The 20907-nt window shown below is 44.8% G+C and overlaps 1 protein-coding gene across 1 annotated transcript in view; it reads right to left on the bottom strand.

Moving 5' to 3' along the window:
• The window catches only part of LOC307195364 (sodium/potassium-transporting ATPase subunit alpha-4-like), a gene marked incomplete at both ends in the record, with an annotated part of 29973 nt that extends 17776 nt beyond the window's left edge, over positions 1-12197 (bottom strand). Inside the window, 12 exon segments of the mRNA XM_079939449.1 lie at positions 1601-1735; positions 1926-2035; positions 2272-2470; positions 4200-4468; positions 7573-7690; positions 7916-8002; positions 8006-8050; positions 9918-10031; positions 10616-10723; positions 10727-10819; positions 11746-11805; positions 12054-12197. Coding sequence (XP_079795575.1) covers positions 1601-1735; positions 1926-2035; positions 2272-2470; positions 4200-4468; positions 7573-7690; positions 7916-8002; positions 8006-8050; positions 9918-10031; positions 10616-10723; positions 10727-10819; positions 11746-11805; positions 12054-12197 — 1482 coding nt within the window.
• Positions 12198-20907: the final 8710 nt, after the last annotated feature.

Genomic DNA, 20907 nt, shown 5'->3' with positions numbered 1-20907 from the left:
GGGAAAGGTTGCTATTTTGTTGCATGTCCCCTCAAATGTCATGGGTATGTTTTACTTTTATTTTGAATCTTGTGGAAGGAGAGGTACCTAATTCTTTCCAGTCGAAGGCTTTAATCGGGTCCTGCCAAGCACAGAATTCCTGTCTGGTGAGTGAGGTCACTAAACGTCAGGAAAAAGTGGAAATAAGTTTGCAGTTTGGGCTTAGGGGACCTATCTCATTACACGGATGAAAAGTCAGATGAGACAAAAAACTATGAATCTGTTTCTTTAACTTTTACTCGTTCAGCATTCAGGGTGATAATATAGGTAATTTGGTTTAAAAAGATCTATATAGCTTTTGTTATGGCTTTTTTTTTTTTTTTTTTCGGTACGCGGGCCTCTCACTGCTGCGGCCTCTCCCGTTGCGGAGCACAGGCTCAGCGGCCATGGCTCACGGGCCCAGCCACTCCACGGCATGTGGTATCTTCCCGGACCAGGGCACAAACCCACGTTCCCTGCATCGGCAGGCGGACTCTCAACCACTGCGCCACCAGGGAAGCCCTGTTATGGCTTGTTTTTTAGTTACAAAAATTGTTTTTTCTTGTGACAAAAGCTTTTAAGATCTATTCTCTTAAGCAACTTTCAAATATAAAAGTATGGAACGCCTCTTGAATTTGCCTGTCATGACGGGGCAATGCTGATCTTCTCTGTATTGTTCTAGTCTTAGTGTATGTGCTGCTGGAGTGAGCACTATTACGTGTTTTTTAAGACACAAAAGCAAAACTGACTTTTGGGAGTTGAATTTCTTCTCTGTTACCCACACCTGATGTCTGACCTTTACGGTAGTACATAAATTTGGAGAATTCCACTCCCCTAAGTAAATCACGATTGCCCCATATGAGTCAAAGCTTAGCTGCTAGAGCCCCCATCATGGTGATGCCACCGTTCCCTCCTTTCCACACTTTCCTCAAAGCGTGCCAGGGTTCTCACGTGGGAGGGAAGTACTGAGTTTCTTGTCCCTCACATGCATTTTACTGTCAGGGCCACCACTGTCCCTCCCTCAGCATTTCTCCTTCCCTTCAGTCCTCCTTCCCTTGTCAGTCCTCCCTGGATCATGGACAAAACAGCCCTGGGAAAACAGCTTCGCAAACACTCTGAAAAGCCCTGACCGCCTACCTGATGGCAGCTGCGAGAACTGCAGGCACGGAATGAAAAGAAATATTTGATGACTAGTGAGATAAGATGCCTCAGGGAAGTGACTGGCAAATCCAACATATTCTGCAGCAGCAAATTCACAGTTGCCACAGAGACGCCTCTAACGTGACTTTCTCCAGCCAGCCTTTGCTGCCTATGGACATTTTAGCACTTTATGACCTGCTCTCTGCACAAGTGGCGTAGCCTCAAGTCTGCTTATGACTGAATGCCTCTTCCTTTATCATCTATGCCTGCATGTACCTGTTTGCCACTTTCCCTTAAGGTGACCCTTCCTCCTACCTGGGGTGCTGAGTATCGACCGTATCTGTTCTACAGCTCAGTCATAAAGGCAAAGGCAAAGCTCCCGTTTCCCCAGATGACAAGCCCATCCCCCACTGCTATCTTCCTACCTTTGTCGGTTCTGTACCTGGTACTTATTGGTAGAATTAAAGGGAATTTCTGCCACCTTGGGGCTTTTCTCTCTCATCTCCTTCACAGAGCCGTAAGACTGCTCGATGAACTTGAGGAGGGCTGACTCAGAAGCATCCCCTGCTGTTGCCCGCTGCCGGGATGGGGTGGGTATAATGAGCCCGAGAGGCAAGGCACCTGGGCTGGCCAGTGGTGTCAAGGAGAGGAACAGAATGGGGAGGGGTGCTGGGGGCATCACCGAGGGCCAGAAAAGAGATAATGAGGGGAGAGGGCAGGTTATACCCTGGACACTGAGGTACCCTTTACTCCCTTGGGCCTGACACCTTAGCTATGGGAAGGTACTCCGGATTAGCCTTAAAATCAGCCCGGTTGCAGAGGCCAGCGATTCGGGCCAGGATAAACCAGGTATCAGAGCCCTTGGCAAATGAATTCCCTAGGGAGAGAGAACAGAACTGTCAGCAGGGATAGGAGAGCTTAAAGCAGGAGTTTATTCACACCCCTTCTGCGCCCAGATGCTTCTCAGAGACAACATTTCATCTCCTCCACACCTCCCTGCTCTCCTCTCACTTTGCAGCTACCTTCTTGCTGTCTGGACTCACCACGCCCTGTCAGCTACTCATCACATTCCCCACATCCTTCCACTCTCTGACCGCCAACGCCACTAGTCACCAGTCTGTTCTTCGCTGGTGTCAGCCTCATAGATGGTCCTGTCGAACCACAGGTGGGCGACGGTCATGCGGTTCTGGGTGAGGGTGCCCGTCTTGTCGGAACAGGTGGTGGAAGTGGAGCCCAGTGTCTCCACCGCCTCCAGGTTCTTCACCAGGCAGTTCTTCCGAGCCATGCACTTGGCTGTCAGGGTCAGACACACCTAAGGCCGTGAACAGGGGAGAGGGGAAACGGAGAGGAGAGCTTGGCTGCTCACAGCGCTTTGTGTTTTTGGAAATCTGATCGTTTTCACTGCTCTTTTAATTTTTTATATTTATTTCCCTTTTGTTACCACCTAGTCTTTAGAAACCCCATCTGTGGCTATGGGAAAGGAAATTAGGAAAGTGATTTCGGTTTGTACTTTATGGCAGAGTTTCAAAAGAAGAGTGCTTTCTTTTACCGGGGTATCATAGAGAATGATCTATTCCTCCTGGAATATTCCTCTCCCCCTCGATCCTTTCATCTTTTCTATTCTGCAGCCTCTACTCCATTCAAGTTCAAGCTACACTTCTTTCTCAAGTCCAGTCTTTCCAGGGACCACGGTGAGAGCTAACCTTTGATTGTGGCATAAGATGCTGTGTGTGGAGGAGGGTTGTACCACTAGTTTAAAAAAGGAGTGGGGAGGAGAGAATGATGAAACTGAGAAGGACTGTTGCAGCGCTGAGAATGACTTGAGAAGTCACTTAAACCAAAAGGTTTTTGTTGACCATAAATCCAGTGAAAGTCAGGTGTGGGGCAAGGTTATTTTAAAAACGAATGAATTCTTAGGCTGCGGTTATGTACAGAATTCTAATCACGGAGTTGTTATTTATTTACACAATATCATGAGTACTGATGTTTTTGTGCTGGTCTAACCACACCCTGGGTATTATTCTCATTTCCATTTTAAGAAGGGTATTGATAAAGGAGAGCATACCCCAAACAGGTGATCAGCAAGACGAGGGGTCTGAAGATGTGTCACAGGAAAAAGGGCTAAGGGAAAAGGGATTATACGACCTCTCCCCTGGAGAGTTTGAGGGGACATAATGGCTATTGTCAAAGGTCTAAAGGGTTGGGCTTCCCTGGTGGCGCAGTGGTTGAGAGTCCGCCTGCCGATGCAGGGGACACGGGTTCGTGCCCCGGTCCCGGAAGATCCCACATGCCGCAGAGCGGCTGGGCCCGTGAGCCATGGCCGCTGAGCCAGCGCGTCCGGAGCCTGTGCTCCGCAACGGGAGAGGCCACAGCAGTGAGAGGCCCGCATACCGCAAAAAAAAAAAAAAAAAAAAAAAGATCCAAAGGGTAGGTTTGTAGAAGAGAGCGAATTGACTTATTTTGTATTTCTTCAGATGGGAAAACTGGGACCAAACAGGGAACCGTATGTCTGCTCAATATAATGAAATCTAACTAGAGCAATCCAACAATGAATTGAGGTCAGATAAAAAGGGGTGGGCTTCCCATGACTAGAAATCATCATCATCTCCTACAGATTTTATGAAGGGTATTTGGCATTGGTTGAAAGGTTGAATTTATACGGGCTTTGAAGTCCTTTCCAGTAAGATTCTATAATCCTAAATTAATCTTCTTCTATGAACTGATGAATAAATTGAGGCCCAGAGTGCAGTGAGTTGGCCAGATTCACCAGCCAGTACACCCAGGACTGGAACTCACTCCCGGTGATTGATAATCTATGCTTTCCGCATCGTAACTCACTTCTTTTCTCATTAAAGAGAGAAGGCACTGGAAAATAGGGGTGAAGGAAGTCAGTGGAATTTGGGAGCTCAATGATTTGACATCTGTATACGCATGAGAGTACTCTGCCCTGGAGAGGTTCAGCCGCGAAAGAGATACTAGTGATTTCATTTCCTTGGGGTTGTTTGTCTGCCCTGGGGCCACATTCCACCTTAGCTACTCACAGTGATGGTGGCCAGCAGCCCCTCAGGCACGTTGGCCACAATGATGCCAATAAGAAAAATAACAGCCTCCAGCCAGATGTAGCCCAAGATAAGTGAGAGCCCAAAGAAAGCGACACCGAGGAAGATGGCCACGGCTGTGATCAGATGGATGAAGTGTTTGATCTCCATAGCCATGGGGGTCTGGCCCACTGCCAGGTCAGAGGTCAGCGAGGCAATTCGGCCCATCACTGTGGAGTCTCCTGTGGCAGTCACGATGCCCCGGGCTGTCCCTGTGGATGAAGGGGGAAGTCTGAATTGGAAAGGCTGTTGGGCTTGGTTCCTACAAAGAGAAAACTGTCAACAGTCAAAAACAAGGTAGAAACTCAAGATCCTCTGAGAAGTTATAATGTTCTACTGTCTTTACAGTTCGCTTATGCAAGTGAAGGTCTCCTCATCTGAAGAATCTCTGAAGAGGTTTCACAGTTCTCCAGAGATACCCAATTTTATTGCCTAATTGCCTTCACTGTCAAGAAGGTCTTTGTTACACTTAGTCTAAATCTCTTCCATTGCCTGTATGTTTCTTATTTTGTTCTCAGCAGCTGAAGAGCTTCTCCAGCCCCAGGAATAGTGGTTACCCTTCTGCTAGAATCCTGTGTTCCAATATCTCCCCATCCTCTAACCCAGGGCTATTCAATTTGCCGCCCCCATCCCCAGGAGACATTTGTCAAGGTCTGGAGGCACATTTGGTTGTCACGACTGAGGTTGCTACTGGCACCTAGTGGGCAGAGAGCAGGGATACTGCCAGGCATCGTGCAACTCACAGGACAGCCCTCCTCTCCCGCTACCACGAAGAACAGCGCGGCACAATTGTCAGCAGTGTCGAGGTTGAGAAACTCTGCTCTGACCGAGCCTCTTCCCTGTTTTGCTGGCTGGAGCCAGTCTGCCCCCTGCTGGGTGGCATAGGCCATAACATGGCCCCTGAATCAGACGGGGAACTTGACATACCCAGGATGTAGCTTGAAATGAGGGGCCCCATAAGGTTCTTTGCTCAAAATAATTCTTCCTGCTTTACCATGATGGCTGAAATTCCTACCATTAAAGTTACAGTCAGAATCACCCAGAAAAGCAACATATTATAGAAATAGCACTTATTTTCGAATCAGAAGGACTCAGGGCTAGAAGTTCAACTTCCAATGTACTAGCTGTTCACCCTAGAGTAAGTTACTTAACCTCTCTGAGACTCAGGTTCTCTCATCTTTAAAATGGGGTAAAAGCATCTACAAAGCTGTGAGAATTAAATGTTTTTAAAAGAGCCTAGAACAGGGTTGGGCACATGGCACTCAAATATTTGTTTCTTTTTTTCTCCATTTAGATGAATTTATGGTCTCCAGAAGGATGGCTAGAGAATCGCACATACGCCTTGCAGGGTAGCTCTAACCTGGCAGCTCCCACGAACACCATAGCATGGAGCGGCCAGTCCATTTTCAAGGTCACCTTCAGCATTATGAGTCTGAGAGCAGGTTCTGCTCCGACCGACAGCAGACGAGTGAGGTCACTGCTATGTGAAGAGTGGTTCTGGAACGCCTCACAGTATGAGGCACTCTGCAGGTGAGCAGGAAGATACTGAAATAATTGAGAGGTGCTGAGAGGGTTTATTTTGGCAGGGGGTAGGGGTGGCTAGGGTACGGTGTCACTTATAGTCATTTTGTGCCGTGGTTTAATCTAGTTCTTCATTTTTCTTCCTTCTGCTATGGTTTTCCCCATGCTTGGAGAGACAGGATTTAATAACTAATCCCAATGTGTCTAGAGAGGGGGAAGGTTGATGTCAACCTTGGGGAAGGTTAAGAAGGCCAAGCCTCCCATATTCCAGGCTAGACTGACTTCTTCCTACGCCTTCTATACAATGCCAGAGAAATAGCTTACCATCTCCCCCCTACCCCCTATGAAGATGCATGAGAACCCAAAGAGAGATGTTTGTACCAGCAGCCCCGTCAAGGGCCACCGTGATGAAAGCAGAGAGGCAAGGGCCTAGGATAAATGTTAAAGTGATGCTACCTGTTTGCAGATTGCATAGGGATTCCTCAGTTTAACAGTCAAGAGCTCCTTCAACCTAACTCCACCCTCTTGGTCACATCTTGGGTCCCTCTAGCCTCCTATTAAAGCCTTCTCTATTCTAGTCAGATCCCTGTTTCTTAGATGGAATTCCATCATCCACTTTCCCTGTTATTTGAAGCATATAATTTGTTGATGAAAAGCCTACTTTGGAAGGACAAATCTGAGCAAATTTCTTCCTAAAATTTAATAATAAGAATCTCATGTTTTTGGAGGAAGCTTGCTAACTTGCATCTTTCTGTTCAATCAAGTTAAAAAATTTTTTTAATATATATTTTATTTTCTAGTTAGATTCTCCTTCAGTCTTAATGGTACTCTACTCCTTTAAGCTATTTCCAAATTAAATAATTTTATTACCAGAGGGGTCATTAGCAAGCTTTATTCCAGGGGAGGTTCTGTGGAAAGAGCATGGGCTTTGGAGACAGACCTTCATTAGAATCCTTGATCCTCCTCTTTTTTGTTGAGTTGTGCTCTCGGGTGCTGCATTTAATTTCTTTGAACCTTGGGCTTTCATGTGTAAAATAGGAATAATATCTGTTGTATAGTCTTGTTAGAATCAGATTTCTGTGGCATTTGACACGTGCTAAGCATTCAATTAAAGAATAGCTATTTCTTAGACACCCAAACATTTATTCTTAAGCATAAATGATGGTTTTCACGTGTGTTCCAGAGAGTTTTGCAGGCCTTCTTAAGCAGAAAGGATGAAGGAGAGGTTGACATAATGATATTGAGCCCATTGGTACCACTTTGGCCAGAGCTGTCTCCCAGTTCAAGGATGCCCTAGATGCTAAGAACAAAGCCAAAGGTGTGAGTGGCACCTCTGGTAACTCAGATTTCCAATGTCAGTACCCTCTCTTGGGATAGTGAGAAGTTAGGGCTTACTTCAGGAGAAGAGTGACTTAGCAGAGCTGAATAATTTTCCTCCCTTCTGTGCTATTTTCAGCTCATAGAGCATAGTCCATTCACTAGATAGAGTAAAAATAGCTACAATTACAGGGCACTTAGAGTGTGTTAGGTCTTGTGCTAGGCATTTTATTGTGTATTATCTCCTTTAACCCACATAAAAATCTATGGAGTAGTGACTTTTAGTATCATCAGTGCACAGATGTGGAAATGATGGCTTTGACCTTTCATCAAAGTTTGTATAGCTCATGAGGGATGGAGAACGTAGACTATTTACTGGCTGTTACCTTCCCTACTGCCCTTAGAAGATAGAGAGGTCTGGAAATCTTTGTTTCAATCTTTGCTTTTGAATGTAGGCTACTTATGATGCGATATTCACCTTCCACACAGTTGGTGGAGAAGAAGCAGATATTTTGGGTCTCCAGAGGGTTCTCATTGGTGAAATCAGAGGAGTGGGATTGGGGCTCTGACTCTCCTGTCAAGGATGAGTTGTCCACCTGGGATGGGAGAGAGGACAGGTCATGGAAAAAAACCACCAACATCATCATTATTGACATGCAGAGAGAAGCATAAACTTACACACCACTGTAACCTCAAATCTGCACTTGTGACTTCTCAAGGTTCTGAACAATAAGATCATATTTTTTTGAACTGAGTCCAGGTCACTGCAGTGCTCTAAGATCATACTTGGCCCCCTTCCATAGCGTTTCACATCCCCTCACCTTACATCCTTGTGAAGAGATAAGCCAGATGTCAGCAGGGATCCGGTCTCCCCGCTTCACTTCTACCAGGTCTCCTACCACCACGTCTTATACAGGGATCTGAATCTTCTCTCCACCTCGGATTACCAGAGCTTGCTGTGGGAAGATAGCGTAGGGTCATTTCCAAAGCTTTTTGCTCCCCTCATCCAGTTCCTGCTCTCTTTCCCTCTGATTCCCTTTTCTTACACTGTCACTCACCACATCATTCTCGAAGGTCTCTTGGGTAGATTGCAAATTCTTACCATCGCTGTCTGCAGGGCCCTTTGATGCTCCTCTCACTAAACTGTGAGGTCTATCTTCCCATTCCTACACTTAGGCTTGGCTGTATGGCTTGCTTTGGCCCATAGGACATTAGCAAATGTAGTGCAAGCAGGCACATAGAAAGTGCTTGCACACTGGGGCTTGCCCTCTGCCACCATATTGAATGTGCTCAAGCTACCCTCCTGGAGGGAGAAAGATGATAAGGAGAGAGGCCCCAGCTGTCCATGACATCTCAGCTGAGGCCCCAGACACCTGAATGAAGCCTTCCAAGGCCACCCAACACCAGCCAAGGTCAGCCCAGATCAGAAGAGCAGCCCAGCCACAGAATTGTGAGAAATACTATGTTCATTGTTTTGAGCCACTGTGTTTTGGGGTGGCTTGTTTAGCAGCAAAAACTGATAGTCTCCAAACTCCTACTTCATTCTACCGAAACGTTTCCCACTGAACTCTTACCCAAGGAAGGAATTAAGTTATGCTGACACCAAAGGCAGAAGAAGCTCCTGGGCTATAATGCTAGAACGTGATCGTGTCATTGGGAAACTTTGCAGCCTGTTCCTTTCCAAGTTTTCAAGCCCTGTGCCTAGGAACCCCCTTCTACTGTCATATTATTTCCAGGTTCTTTAGAAAAGTTTTATTTGAAAATAATATAAACTTTCAAAAGAGTTGCAAGAATAAAAATTGTACCAAGAACACCCATATAACCTGTACCCAGATTCATCTGTGAGCATTTTACCCCATTTGCTTTGTCATTTGTTCCCTGTCTCTATATATGTGTGTATGTAAATACTTTTTTTCCTGAACTATTTGAGGGCAAGTTACATACATCATGATCTTTTATTGTACATACTTCAATGTGCATTTCCCAAGAATTAGGATATTAAATAACCATAATACAGTTATCAAATTCAGGAAATTTCACATTGCCACAATACTTTCACCTGCTGTCTGCATTCCAGTTTTGTCAATGGACCCAATATACCCTTTACAGCATTATTTTCTGCTCCAGCACAGGATTTGGTCTAGGGTCAGGTATTACATTTAGCTGTCATGTCTCTTTAGCCTCCTTTAATCTGGATCACTTCCATCGCTGTTCTTTGTCTTTAAGGCCATCGACATTTGAAGAATCCACCCTCCCTTTGCCCCACCCCCCCTTTTTGGAATAGAACCCCCAAAGATTTGGGGTTTCAGATTATGCTCATTGGATTCAGCTCATGCATTCCAGACCAGACCACTTCATGGATGTTATTGTGTTTTTCTCAGGGTACTTTTTTTAAAGTCTTTTTTTTTTTTTTTTTTTTTGTGGTACGCGGGCCTCTCACTGTTGTGGCCTCTCCCGTTGTGGAGCACAGTCTCTGGACGCGCAGGCTCAGCGGCCATGGCTCACGGGCCCAGCCTCTCCGCGGCATGTGGGATCTTCCCGGACCGGGGCACAAACCCATGTCCCCTGCATCGGCAGGCGGACTCTCAACCACTGCGCCACCAGGGAAGCCCAAATTTTTTTAAAGTCTTTTTTTTTTTTTTGTGGTATTTTCACAGGGTACTTTTAAGGCCTGATAGACTAAAACCTAAGTGAATGTCACCCTCATTACCAGCCTCACTCAGTTCACTCACGGTAGGAAATAATTCTTCAGGGGACATACAAATCATGCATTTGGCTGCATTCTACGCATCCTCCCACTATATCCTTCCACATGAATCCTACCTGAGGTACCATGATCTTAAAAGACTCCATGATCTTGGAGCTCTTGGCCTCCTGATAATAGGAGAAGCAGCCGGTGATGATGTCCACAACTGTTAGTACAATGCTGAGGTACAGCTGGGGGTTGGGAAACAAAGAGCTCATCAGTAGGTCCTTTTCTTCCTCTTCATCCTCAGGAAGTCAGCTTGCAAGGGTAACAGCCATTTTTCCAGGTGGAAGAAACCATGGGACTCGGTGGGAGAGCACAGGGGCTGAGCACAGGCCCGGTTCTCTGGGCTTCCTTGTGAAGGAACCCAGAGCTACAGTGAGGGGCCAGCAAAATCCCAGGCCCGAGAAAGCCTATATCTTCCTCTCCAGGAAGGCTATTCATGGGGTAGAGTGAGGCTATTGAGGGAGATGGAGAGGAAGGATAGGAAGAGATTAAAATTCTATGAAAGAGAATGGATAGCAAAGTGCTTTGATGACCAGTTGGGAAGGTAATCACAGGACAGCAGGTTTCTGGGGGGAACGTTGTATCTCAGGGAGCTGAATCAGGAGCTATCTAGATAAGAGGGAAACCAGGAAGGACCAAAGCTTCCTTAGAAAATCCTGGGAGTATAGGGATTTGGGCCAGAGGACTTCAGGAGTGCTAGGTGCTGAGCAGAAGAGTATCGAGGGCTAAGCAGACACTGGGCTTGGCAGTAGTAGTTGAACAGACTCACATTATCTTTGGTAGGGTCCTCATGGGAGTATAACTGGATGCCATAGGCCACGAAGCGGAGACCGGCACCAGTCCACAGTAGGAGGGAAAAGCCACCAAACGGTTGTTTTCAGAATTTAACCCATTCTGGAGCGGTAGGGGGTGGGCTAAGTGTATTGGGTCCATCTCGAGCCAGAGTTTCCTGTGCCTCTTCAGGGCTATGGCCCTGTGTGGAAAAGAAATAGGAATGGACGGAGAACCATGAAACCGGACCAGTCTCCCATGGTTACCAGATGGCCATCCCAAGCCCCTCCAGTGAAGAAATTCTAGAGTTAGGGGAACTTACATTTTGAGGGCTTTTATTTAAGTTTATTTGTGGTCGTTGTATTAGTGGTTAGAGTAGCAGCAGCAGCAGTAATAGTGATAATAGCAGAAATAAATGATTTTGTTGTTGAACCAGCAGTTCTCAAAGTGTGGTCTGGGGACCCATGGGGTCCTGAGACCCTTTCAGGCGGGGTCCACAAGGTCAAACAATTTTCAGAATAATACTAAATTGTTTCTCTTTTTCACGTTCATTCTCTTAAGTATACTGTAGAATTTTCCTAAGGCTACAGGGCACATGATAGCACAATAGCGTTAATGCTGAAAATATATGAGAATCTAGCTGTCTTCTATTAAAAAGCTAGACATGAAAGAGATTTGCAAAAATGTAAAATGCCACTAATTTTTTTTGTTTTGAAAAACAGAGTTATTTGCCATAAAAATATTATCTGTACTAATATATAATGGTTGTTTATAAATGAGTTAGGAAATACTTTTTAATTTTCTCAATTTTAATTTCTAATACGATAAATCTAAGTAGATGTAATCCACATAAGCAAAAGCTCTTTGGGGTCCTTGATGGGTCCCGAGGACAAAGGTTTGAGAGGTGCTGCCCTAACCCGTCCTCATTCTCTCATCGAATCCTGAACTCTCTTTGCGTAGTTACCATTTCACCTTTTTCTGAGTGTGTGTCCTTGGCTGGGCGCAGGTTAAGGGTAAGAACATTGACCTTGAACCTAGGGGCTAGATTTCTAGCCCTGCTTTTGTCCTGGCAGCCTCAAGGTCGGGAATGGAGACCCTCTGCCTCCCTCAGGGAGTTCCTTCACTCACCTTGGTTAGGTCCACAGAATATTTGGTGCTCAGCTCGTCCAAGGTTAATTTGTGATCATCCTGAGGGGGCAGTAGAGTCATTGAGGGACAGGGGGTGATGCATGATTTCTAGGGGAAACATTTCAGGGAAGAGAGGTGGCACTGGTTGAGGGACAGGGGGTGATGCATCATTTCTAGGGGAAACATTTTGGGGAAGGGAGGTGGCACTGGCCTGTGTGATCAGTTTTCAAGGTGAGACAGTAGAAGCCTGAGGGTTGAGAGGGGTTTTTGGAGGGCAATTTGTCAGCACCCATTTCGGGTGTTCTTACCATGACCACTTCCTTCTTCAGGTCCTCCATCTCTCTCTTTTTTGTCCTCTTCATCTTTCTTTTACTCATTTTAGGACCCTTAGGTCTTGGGCTTGGATTCTGCTCATGAGGTGTCACGGTCCCTTTTCTCCCTCCAAGCCCCATGGCTTTCCCTGGATATGGCTGACCCAGATCAACTGGTGGGAAGAAAGCAAAGAGAGTGAGGGGTGTGAGGAAATCAGGAGGAAGGAGGGGGAGAGGGGTGAGAGGAAGAATGGCTGAGCCGGGGGAGGACTGAAGGAGAGAGAGAGGGAGGGTGGTCGGGGGGCAGCGGTGAAGCCCTAGATGGAGGAGGAGGAGGTGTCAGGAAGGAGGGCACAGGAGGGATGAGAGGAGCCTGAGGCCTGAGGTACAGGAAGGAGAGGGGTGAAGAGAAGGAGTCGAGGAAATGAAGTGTGGAGAGTACTATGTGCCTAAGTGATGAAGATGCTGCAGGGCCCTGAGCAGGTGGGAAGTGCAGTGGGCTTCAGGGCACGCTGGGAGCTCCCCCCAGCACCGAGGCAACAACCAGGCCTGTTGTCACATAGACCTCAGGAAAGTTCTAACTGAGAATCCACAAGTCTCAGTCTCTGGGTTTGAGAATGATTGGAGAAGTTTCTGCCACAGAGAGAACTGCAGTCTGCTGGCAAGGCTAGAACAAAGTCCCAGTCTGGTCCTGCTGACCTCTGAGACTCAGAGGTACCCTGGATAGCTGACTCAAAAAATAAAGCAGGCAGTCTGTGTGTGTGTGTGTGTGTGTGTGTGTGTGTTTTTGCTGAGGTGCCCTGCCCACAGACATTGACTTTGAGCTTTTGGTTGTAGGAGATCAGATAGCAGAATAGGTCAGATCTTGGACTTTTGAATCTGTCCTGGGTTTGGGTCCTGACTCCGCTGCTTACTGGCTGTGTGGCTTTGGGCAAGTTACCTAACCTCTCTGTGCCTCTCTTTCTTCATTGGTAAAGGGGGCTACCATCTGCATTGTAAGGTGGCAAAGTAAGGATTAAAGCAGGGTGCTCCGTGTAAAACACGACGTGTGACTTATATAGTATGTGCTCAATATACAGCTTGAATTAAATATTATAAGTCTTACCTGCAGCTTAATGTGCAGCTCTTCTCAGTGAGACTAAAAATACGCTTTTCATGTAATAACCCTGAATTTCCTCACTTCAGTACGACATATTTCTCTCTTCCATTCACCTTCTTTGACATCTCAGTAAGTGGTTTGACTGTATTAACTTTATATGTTTTAAGTGTAAATTATACTCTCCCCCCTTCTGAAAAAGGATCTGAAGCAGCTGTATATTTCTATAATGTACACATTGTTTTTTCAGTTATGCATGTCAACATACATTTTCCCTTTCTATTTTTGGGTATTTATTTAATTGCATTTTGGCTTGGCATGCTTTCAAAAAATATGACTGGATCAGAAAACATCCATCTTGGTGCTGATGTAACCTTCCTTCAGTATTCAGAAATAGAAATTTTCCCTTCCCAGCTGGGACAAATAATAGTCTGTTTCTTTAATAGATTGGATAAGATTTTTCTTCTCTATTAAAAGTGTACCAAATAAAAACAGAAAGTCCCACTTTCTCTCCCCCCAGACTCAGATTCCCCACGACTGATGTTACTGCTGTTGGCAGTGTGCTGGGTATCCTTCCAGGTTTTTTTCTACATTTATACCAGTAGTATCTATAAGGAGGTAGAGTCTTACCTTTTATAGCATCATTCAGCTCCCCTTTCATTTATGTAAAGATTTGCTTTTTAATGGCCACAAGGCATGCCATATTCTGTATTGACGGTGGTCTATCCAATTATTCTCACTACGGATGGATTTACAGGATATTTTCCTTTTTTTTTTTTTTAACCACTGAAAGCACTGCTGCAGTGGCATCCTTATATATAGTACTTTCGGCCCTTGAGCTTCAATTTATGTAGAATCGATTCCTGTTGCTGAATCATAAGATACTCTTATTTAAAACCTTAAAATGTTCTACCAGATTGCTCTTCAAAAGAGCTCTTCTTATCCATATCCCAGCAACAAGATGCAAAAATGTCCACTCTCCACACCTTTGATTATATTAGATGACCTTGACCGTTTTCATTTTTCCTATTATAATTGGTGAAATTTGGTATCTTACAGTTTTAATTTGCATTTCTTTATTGTCTATGTAGCATCTTTTTCTTATATTTATTGGCTTTCTGGACTTCATTTTCCTTTTTCTGAATTGTTGTTCTTACCATTTGCCCAATTTTCCATTGTTTTCTTTTCCTTATTGATGTGTTTGAAGGGGTTCCAATGCCTTTTCATATACATTACAAATATTTTCTCCCAGCCTTTGTATTTAATGTAGATCATAAAATCCCTAAGAGCAAGGTTAGAATTAAAGTTAAAATTGTTAAGTTAATCTATGCATCATCTATGTGACAACAGCATTTAGCCCAGCCTTGAACATAGGAGATCCCTCAAGGCAACTTTATTGACATAAAATCAAGTGAAATTAGTTTTGGAAACCCCGTTCTGTTCCACAGTTCTTAGCTCAAAAGTCTACCTCTTCAGAGAGGCCTTCTCTAATTGCTAAATCCAAAATAGCCACTCTCACACGCAGCCCTCAATCCATCACTTGTGGGCTTCACTGCACTTTTTGCCCTCTGAAATTATCCTGCCCATTTATCTGTTGACTTCTTGTCTGTTTCTCCACGACAGTGGGGACCTTTTCAGGCTTATTCACGGCTTTACACCCAGCCCTTAGAATAGCACAGAGTGGTTCATCCACAAATAGTTCCTAAAAATAAGTTGAACGATGAATTTTCAGGTATTATCTTAATGTTATAAGGTTTGATACCCATCATTTTGGTCTGCTATGTTCTAAAACCTATTAGGGTAAATATGCTAGCTTCACAGTTATCTACTCATTTGCTTCATAATCACTCATTAAAAACTCTGATATTCTTGCCTGATCACACTTGCTGCAGAATGTCACAACCAACATGTCATGTTTTATAAAAATACAATGAGGCTTTTAATTGATACTGGATTGGCTCTTTATAGCAACTTATTTTTATCTTTACTACATTCTGTCTTCCCAAACAGCAGTCAAGTTTAGCACTCCATGTATTTTTTTTTTTTTTTTTGCGGCACGCGGGCCTTTCACTGTTGTGGCCTCTCCCGTTGCGGAGCACAGGCTCCGGACGCGCAGGCTCAGTGGCCATGGCTCACGGGCCCAGCCGCTCTGCGGCATGTGGGATCTTCCCGGACCAGGGCACGAACCCGTGTCCCCTGCATCGGCAGGCGGACTCTCAACCACTGCGCCACCAGGGAAGCCCTCCATATATATATATTTTTTTAGTACTCTCATTGTACTTTTTTTTTCTAATATTTTAATTTTATTTATTTATTTAGCTGCTCCGGGTCTTAGTTGCAGCATTCGGGATCTTTCTTAGTTGTGGCATGCGGGATCTTTAGTTGCGGCACGTGGGATCTTCGTTGCCTCGTGCGGGATCTACCTTGCAGCACATGGGATCTTTAATTGTGGCCTGCGGGATCTAGTTTCCTGACCAGGGATCGAACCCGTGCCCCCTGCATGGGGACTGCAGAGTCTTAACCACTGGACAACCAGGGAAGTCCCTCATTGTGCTTTTAATCTTCTTTAATAAGTACCATATGTCACACACACTAAATCTTGAGTATATTTCGTTCTGGTTCTGTTGTAGAGAAAAGCTCTTTGTACTGTATTTTCTAATATTTAGGGATAAATTTGATTTTTAAAAAATCGATATCTTGTACCCTGTAACTTTGAACTCATTACTTCTAGGACTTTTTTTTGTTGTTGCTGCTGTTGCTTTGTTTTGGTTGACTTCCATGGGTTTTTTTAGGTATTTAATCATGTCCTGTACCAAAAAAAAAATGTTTTTATTGCTTCCACTTTGTTTCTTTATTTAGACCATATAAATACAAACTTCTTATCCAAGATTTCAAATGTTGCTGCTATTGCTTTTGTTATAGTTGTTGTTATTATTGTTTTCTAGACTTATGCATCCCTTCCTTGCTTCTCTGAACATGGTTACAGTTTCCTATATGCTTTTTCCTCCAACATTTTAATCAGAAATAAATGTTAAATTTTACTGCTAACCTTCTAACAACTTTTGAAATGATTATTTAATCATTTTTCTAGTGAATATTCGTGGTTAGTTTTCTGTATAATACACCGTCCTTGAATTTCACTATTTGGTAATAAAGTTATATATATATATTATATATATATATATGTTAACAAATGTATATATAAGTATATATATAAGTTATATATATATATTATATATATATATAATAATTTGTTATATATAACAAATCACAAATATATAACAAATGTATATATAAGTATATATATGTTATATATATATAATATATATATATGTTAACAAATGTATATATAAGCAAATATATATATTTGTTTTTATTTTATTAAATTCTATCAAAACTGTATTTGTCTCATTAAATAGGTTGGGCCATACAAAATTTTCTTCTACATTGTAGTACAGTTGAAATAATATAAGAATGTTCTTTGAGGTATTTGGAAAAAATTTTCCACTGAATTCACTGGAGCTGAGGATGTCTTTGAAAGACTCATTTTATTTTAAATGTCTTCCTTGAATATTGATCTAATCATTTTTTCTATTTCATCCTGCATTCTTAGCATTATGAATATTTAGCTTGTCGCCTGTCTCTGATGAATCATCATATTTCCTATTCTGTAGGTAAAAAGGAAATGGCATGGAAAGCATGTCTGCCTGGGTCAGAGGTGGGCCTTAACCTCTAACATTATATCCCATAGTAAGATTCTCTCACCTTTTCAGTAAGATCCTCTAAGATGGTTGACTCTTAATCCCCTACTGCATCCTTAAGGTCATGCCCTCTCCCTTTGGTTCTAATCACTTGGGTGTGCCCACCCGCTCTGGTCAAATGTTCATTGCCCACAGATTCCTGGTTCTCCTTGCAGCCTCCCCAGTTCACTAAACCATTGTGCTAATCAGGCTCACTCCGTGCCCACAGGTCTACTGTTCCCACAGTTGCCGCTAAGTATGGCATGGTGGTGAAGAGGGCTGCCCTGTAGCCAGACTGGCCTTGGGTTTGAAACCTGATTATGATGCTTACCACCTTTGAAGCTGAATGCATACTTTTGCCTTTCCAAGCCCTAGTTTTCTCATCTGTAAATTAAAGATAACAATAGTCTCCCTCTTACTGGATTAAGAGGATTCTTTCAGTCATCCAACCAACATTTATTAATTGCCCAATACACGTCAGGCATCGTTTTAGGTGGCGAATAAAGGTGGTGAAGAGAAAAAAATCCCTGTGTACGTGGAACTTATTCTGGAGAAGGAGTCAGGCAAATGAAGTATAAGCAAAATACTATATGTATATATTTGTATACATATGAATTATATTAAATTAAAATAAAATATATTAAAATTATATTCAATAAATATAAAATATAATAAAAATTTAATAAAACATATTAAAATATATTAAAATTTAAAAAAATATATTTTAATATATTATCTATATCTACTTATCTATCTAAATTTGAGGAAGTTAGTGTTTATGACTAGAAACAAAGAGAATGGTGAAAGAGATGCCAGAAGTGCTATTTTATTTGGTGAGGTCTGTGAGGGCCTTGCTGAGGAGGCAATGTTTAAGGAGTGATCTGTGTAAAGCGAGGAAGCCAGGCACGTGAGTCACTAGGGAAACTAGGTCCCTCCCGATAGAGGGACCGTCAAGAATAAAGGTCCTGAGGTGGGATTAAATGAGACTATACAACTAAAGGTCTGACGTAGTTATGGTACAGAGTGAGCTGCAGTTAATTCTCCTAAAACTCCTATTACAATCACCATCACCACCACTGCTAGACTTGTAATAAAGGGGCCAAGAACTGACTCCTGACGGGTATTCCAAGATCCTGGCACAGGGCTGTAAGTTTGGTGTCTTCCTTTCTCCAGTTATTATGGAGAAACGCACACCACCCGGCCCCCCCTCCACGCCCAGCATAGAAGCATTCCTCCTTACTGCCCATCACACCCTGTCCGTGAAGGTTTTAGATGTCTGCTACTTAGATGAATTTCAAGGATTGCATCTACTTTTCCCTCCATCCCCCGCTAAAGACAGCACCCAGAACAGTATAGACTGTTAATTGGTGTTGGCCATTGGGGCCCCCTCAGCCCACCATCTCCTTCCCCTACCTGCTCATATCGAGAGTGGCCTGATTTGGGTCTGGGACAGAGAAAAGCAGAAGTGGCCCTGAGGGTTGGGGCCCATAGATTCATGGGCTCTTCCCTGTGCTAGAAAAACCTTTGTGGTTTTTGGGGTGTGTTCACCTGCCAGGAAGGAAGGCCCCACTGTATTTTCATGTAGGTTGTTTTGCAACCTAATTTCTTCCCCTCTCTCTTGCTCCACTGACATCGTCTGTTCCCAGATTGTTTCCTTCCTGTCCTTATCTCCTGCCCTCTCTTTATTGCTTCCTTTGCAAGCCAAATCTTGCCACAGCACACGTTTCAATACCACAGTTTGGGAGGGAGGCAAGTATTAAGGACAGAAATCTGAATTATGGAAGGGATTTCTTCTTTCATAAAGAAATGCAACTTTATTATTTTCAAGTACATACGTAGTGCCTCAAACTAACGTCTTACAAAAGGTCACCAAGTAAAGGTCTTGTAGAACGTTTCTTAACAAATACATAAGAACTGATGACAATTGGCCCATGCATTCACTATTTCTAAATGGATATTCCTAAAGTGCCCCAAAAGTATTGTTTTAGGAGACTACATATGCCACCCTAGCAATATTGTCTATGCTCTTAATTTACTAAGCAAATGCCATTTTATTGATTGTGCAAAGATAAACTTTTGTCCATGGTCAATAAATCTCAAATTAATCAGGCCCAAATTAATACGGTTTCCCATTGAGTTTTCCAAGCCCAAGGCAATGACTCATTATTTCAAGGTACCTCTGATAAAGTAAAGTTCCAGTGTAATGAAGTAATAGCCCTTGGGACGTTGTCTACGGGCCTGAGGTTTGTCTCTTTTGCTTCCTTCCTTTCTGCCTTAGGTCTTCCATTTTCCTTAGGTGTCTCTCACACTTGCTTGGTTCATCTAGGATTCTCTCTACAGGACATTCCCTAAGCCCTCTAAGCCAGGCTTAGAGAATGGGCAGAGCTGCCTGCAGAGCAAAGTGGAGGTGGGGAGGGGGTTAGGGAGGGAAAAGCATCTTCCTGTAGGAACCTGAAACCAACTCCTCATCTCAGAGGAAATTGGGCACAATGATCATCAGCATGAAGGGCGAGGGGCGTTGGTCTGGGAGGAGCAGCCCTGCTGTCTAAGGTCAAAGGCAGGTCTCCTAACGCCCTCTCTTGCTGTCCAGAGGTCCTAACCACACCCATGACCTAAGCTGATTCTGCATGTCGCTGGAAGAGAGGATGTTTCTGGAAACTTCTCAACCCCAATTCCAGCTTATGGCCAGGGACCTCCTTTTCCAGGGCTGGCTTGGCAGTGCCTGGGAGTGACGCAGGTTCACCCAGATGGGCATGAAGGGGAAGTAGGGAGGGGCAGGGAATGAGCTGGCAGCTCCCCCTCTCAGCACCACATGGAACTTCCGAGGACTTAGCATTCTAAAGGGCGAGGTGTTACCAAGCACACACGGTGGAGAGAACCGGAGCATCTGTGACACCTAGGTCTCGGGGACCAACAGACCACAAACCAAGGGTCAGTGGGGAACACCATGGGCACACGGGTGTGGAATCTCAGTGAAGCCCCTCAGATTGCCTCCTGGTCCTGCCTCGGCTGCTACTCTGGTGACACTGGAATTGGTTCTACTGGTGGGGTGCTCTAAAGCAGGGGTCCCCAACACCCGGGCCTCCGACCGATACAGGTCCGCAGCCTGTTAGGAACTGGGCCACGTAGCAGGAGGTGAGTGGTTGTGAGCGAGCAAAGCTTCATCCGCAGCCCCCCCTCGCCCCCCATCGCTGGCATTACCTCCTGAACCATTCCCCTGCACCACCCCTCCCCATTTGTGGAAAAATCGTCTTCCACGGAGCCAGCCCCTGGTGCCAAAAAGGTTGGGGACCGCTGCTCTGAAGGGCAGGTCACAGAGCTGGAGCCCAGAGGTCTATGTCAGACATCCTGAACTGACATTCTCTCTCCTTTCCTGTCCCCCGGCTCCTCCATAACCCCCTCTCCCACCTGTCCGCCCAGCTCTCCTCTGGCGCTTCCTAAATGGCTTTGACTGGGAGACAGGCCAGCTTCTCCAACCGGCTGGCTTCCCTTTCTGGCCTCAGGCCCTAGCGCTCACCAGGAGGCACCATTTGTGATTTCCAGGTCTGAGGGGGAAGCAGGGGACAGAGTTGGGCAGGAAGCAAATGAGGGGTGAAGGTGGGGAGTGGGGTGAGGTTGGAGAGATAAAGGGACACTGGTGATCTGAGACAGTTCCCCTCCTGGTCTAGACAGACCCTTGCCTTTCGGTGTTGATGTGTTCTAGTGGGAGGTGGGGGTGAAGGAACAGGGACCGGGGAGGGTTGGGGTACCCCTCAGGTCCTCAGGTGAGATAGACAGCAAGTGGAGTGCAGCAGAGCAGGACCTGGGGAGGGACCCCTGACACGTAGTGTCTGGGCTGATTGCTCCTAGACAGGCCTCTGGGACAATCACCCCAAGCTGAATTACCCACTCCCTGCAACTCGGCCTGCTGAGTTGCCTCATTCTCTCGCCCCAAGTCTCCTCCCCAAATGCCACCCCACTGTTTCCCACCCCTCCCCAACGCCATCCCTGCGACACCTTCAGGGCCCCACCCCCA

The sequence above is a fragment of the Stenella coeruleoalba genome (genome assembly GCF_951394435.1).
Source record: "Stenella coeruleoalba genome assembly, chromosome: 1".
Taxonomy (NCBI): Eukaryota; Metazoa; Chordata; class Mammalia; order Artiodactyla; family Delphinidae; genus Stenella; species Stenella coeruleoalba.
This window is presented reverse-complemented; position numbering and strand designations above follow the sequence as displayed.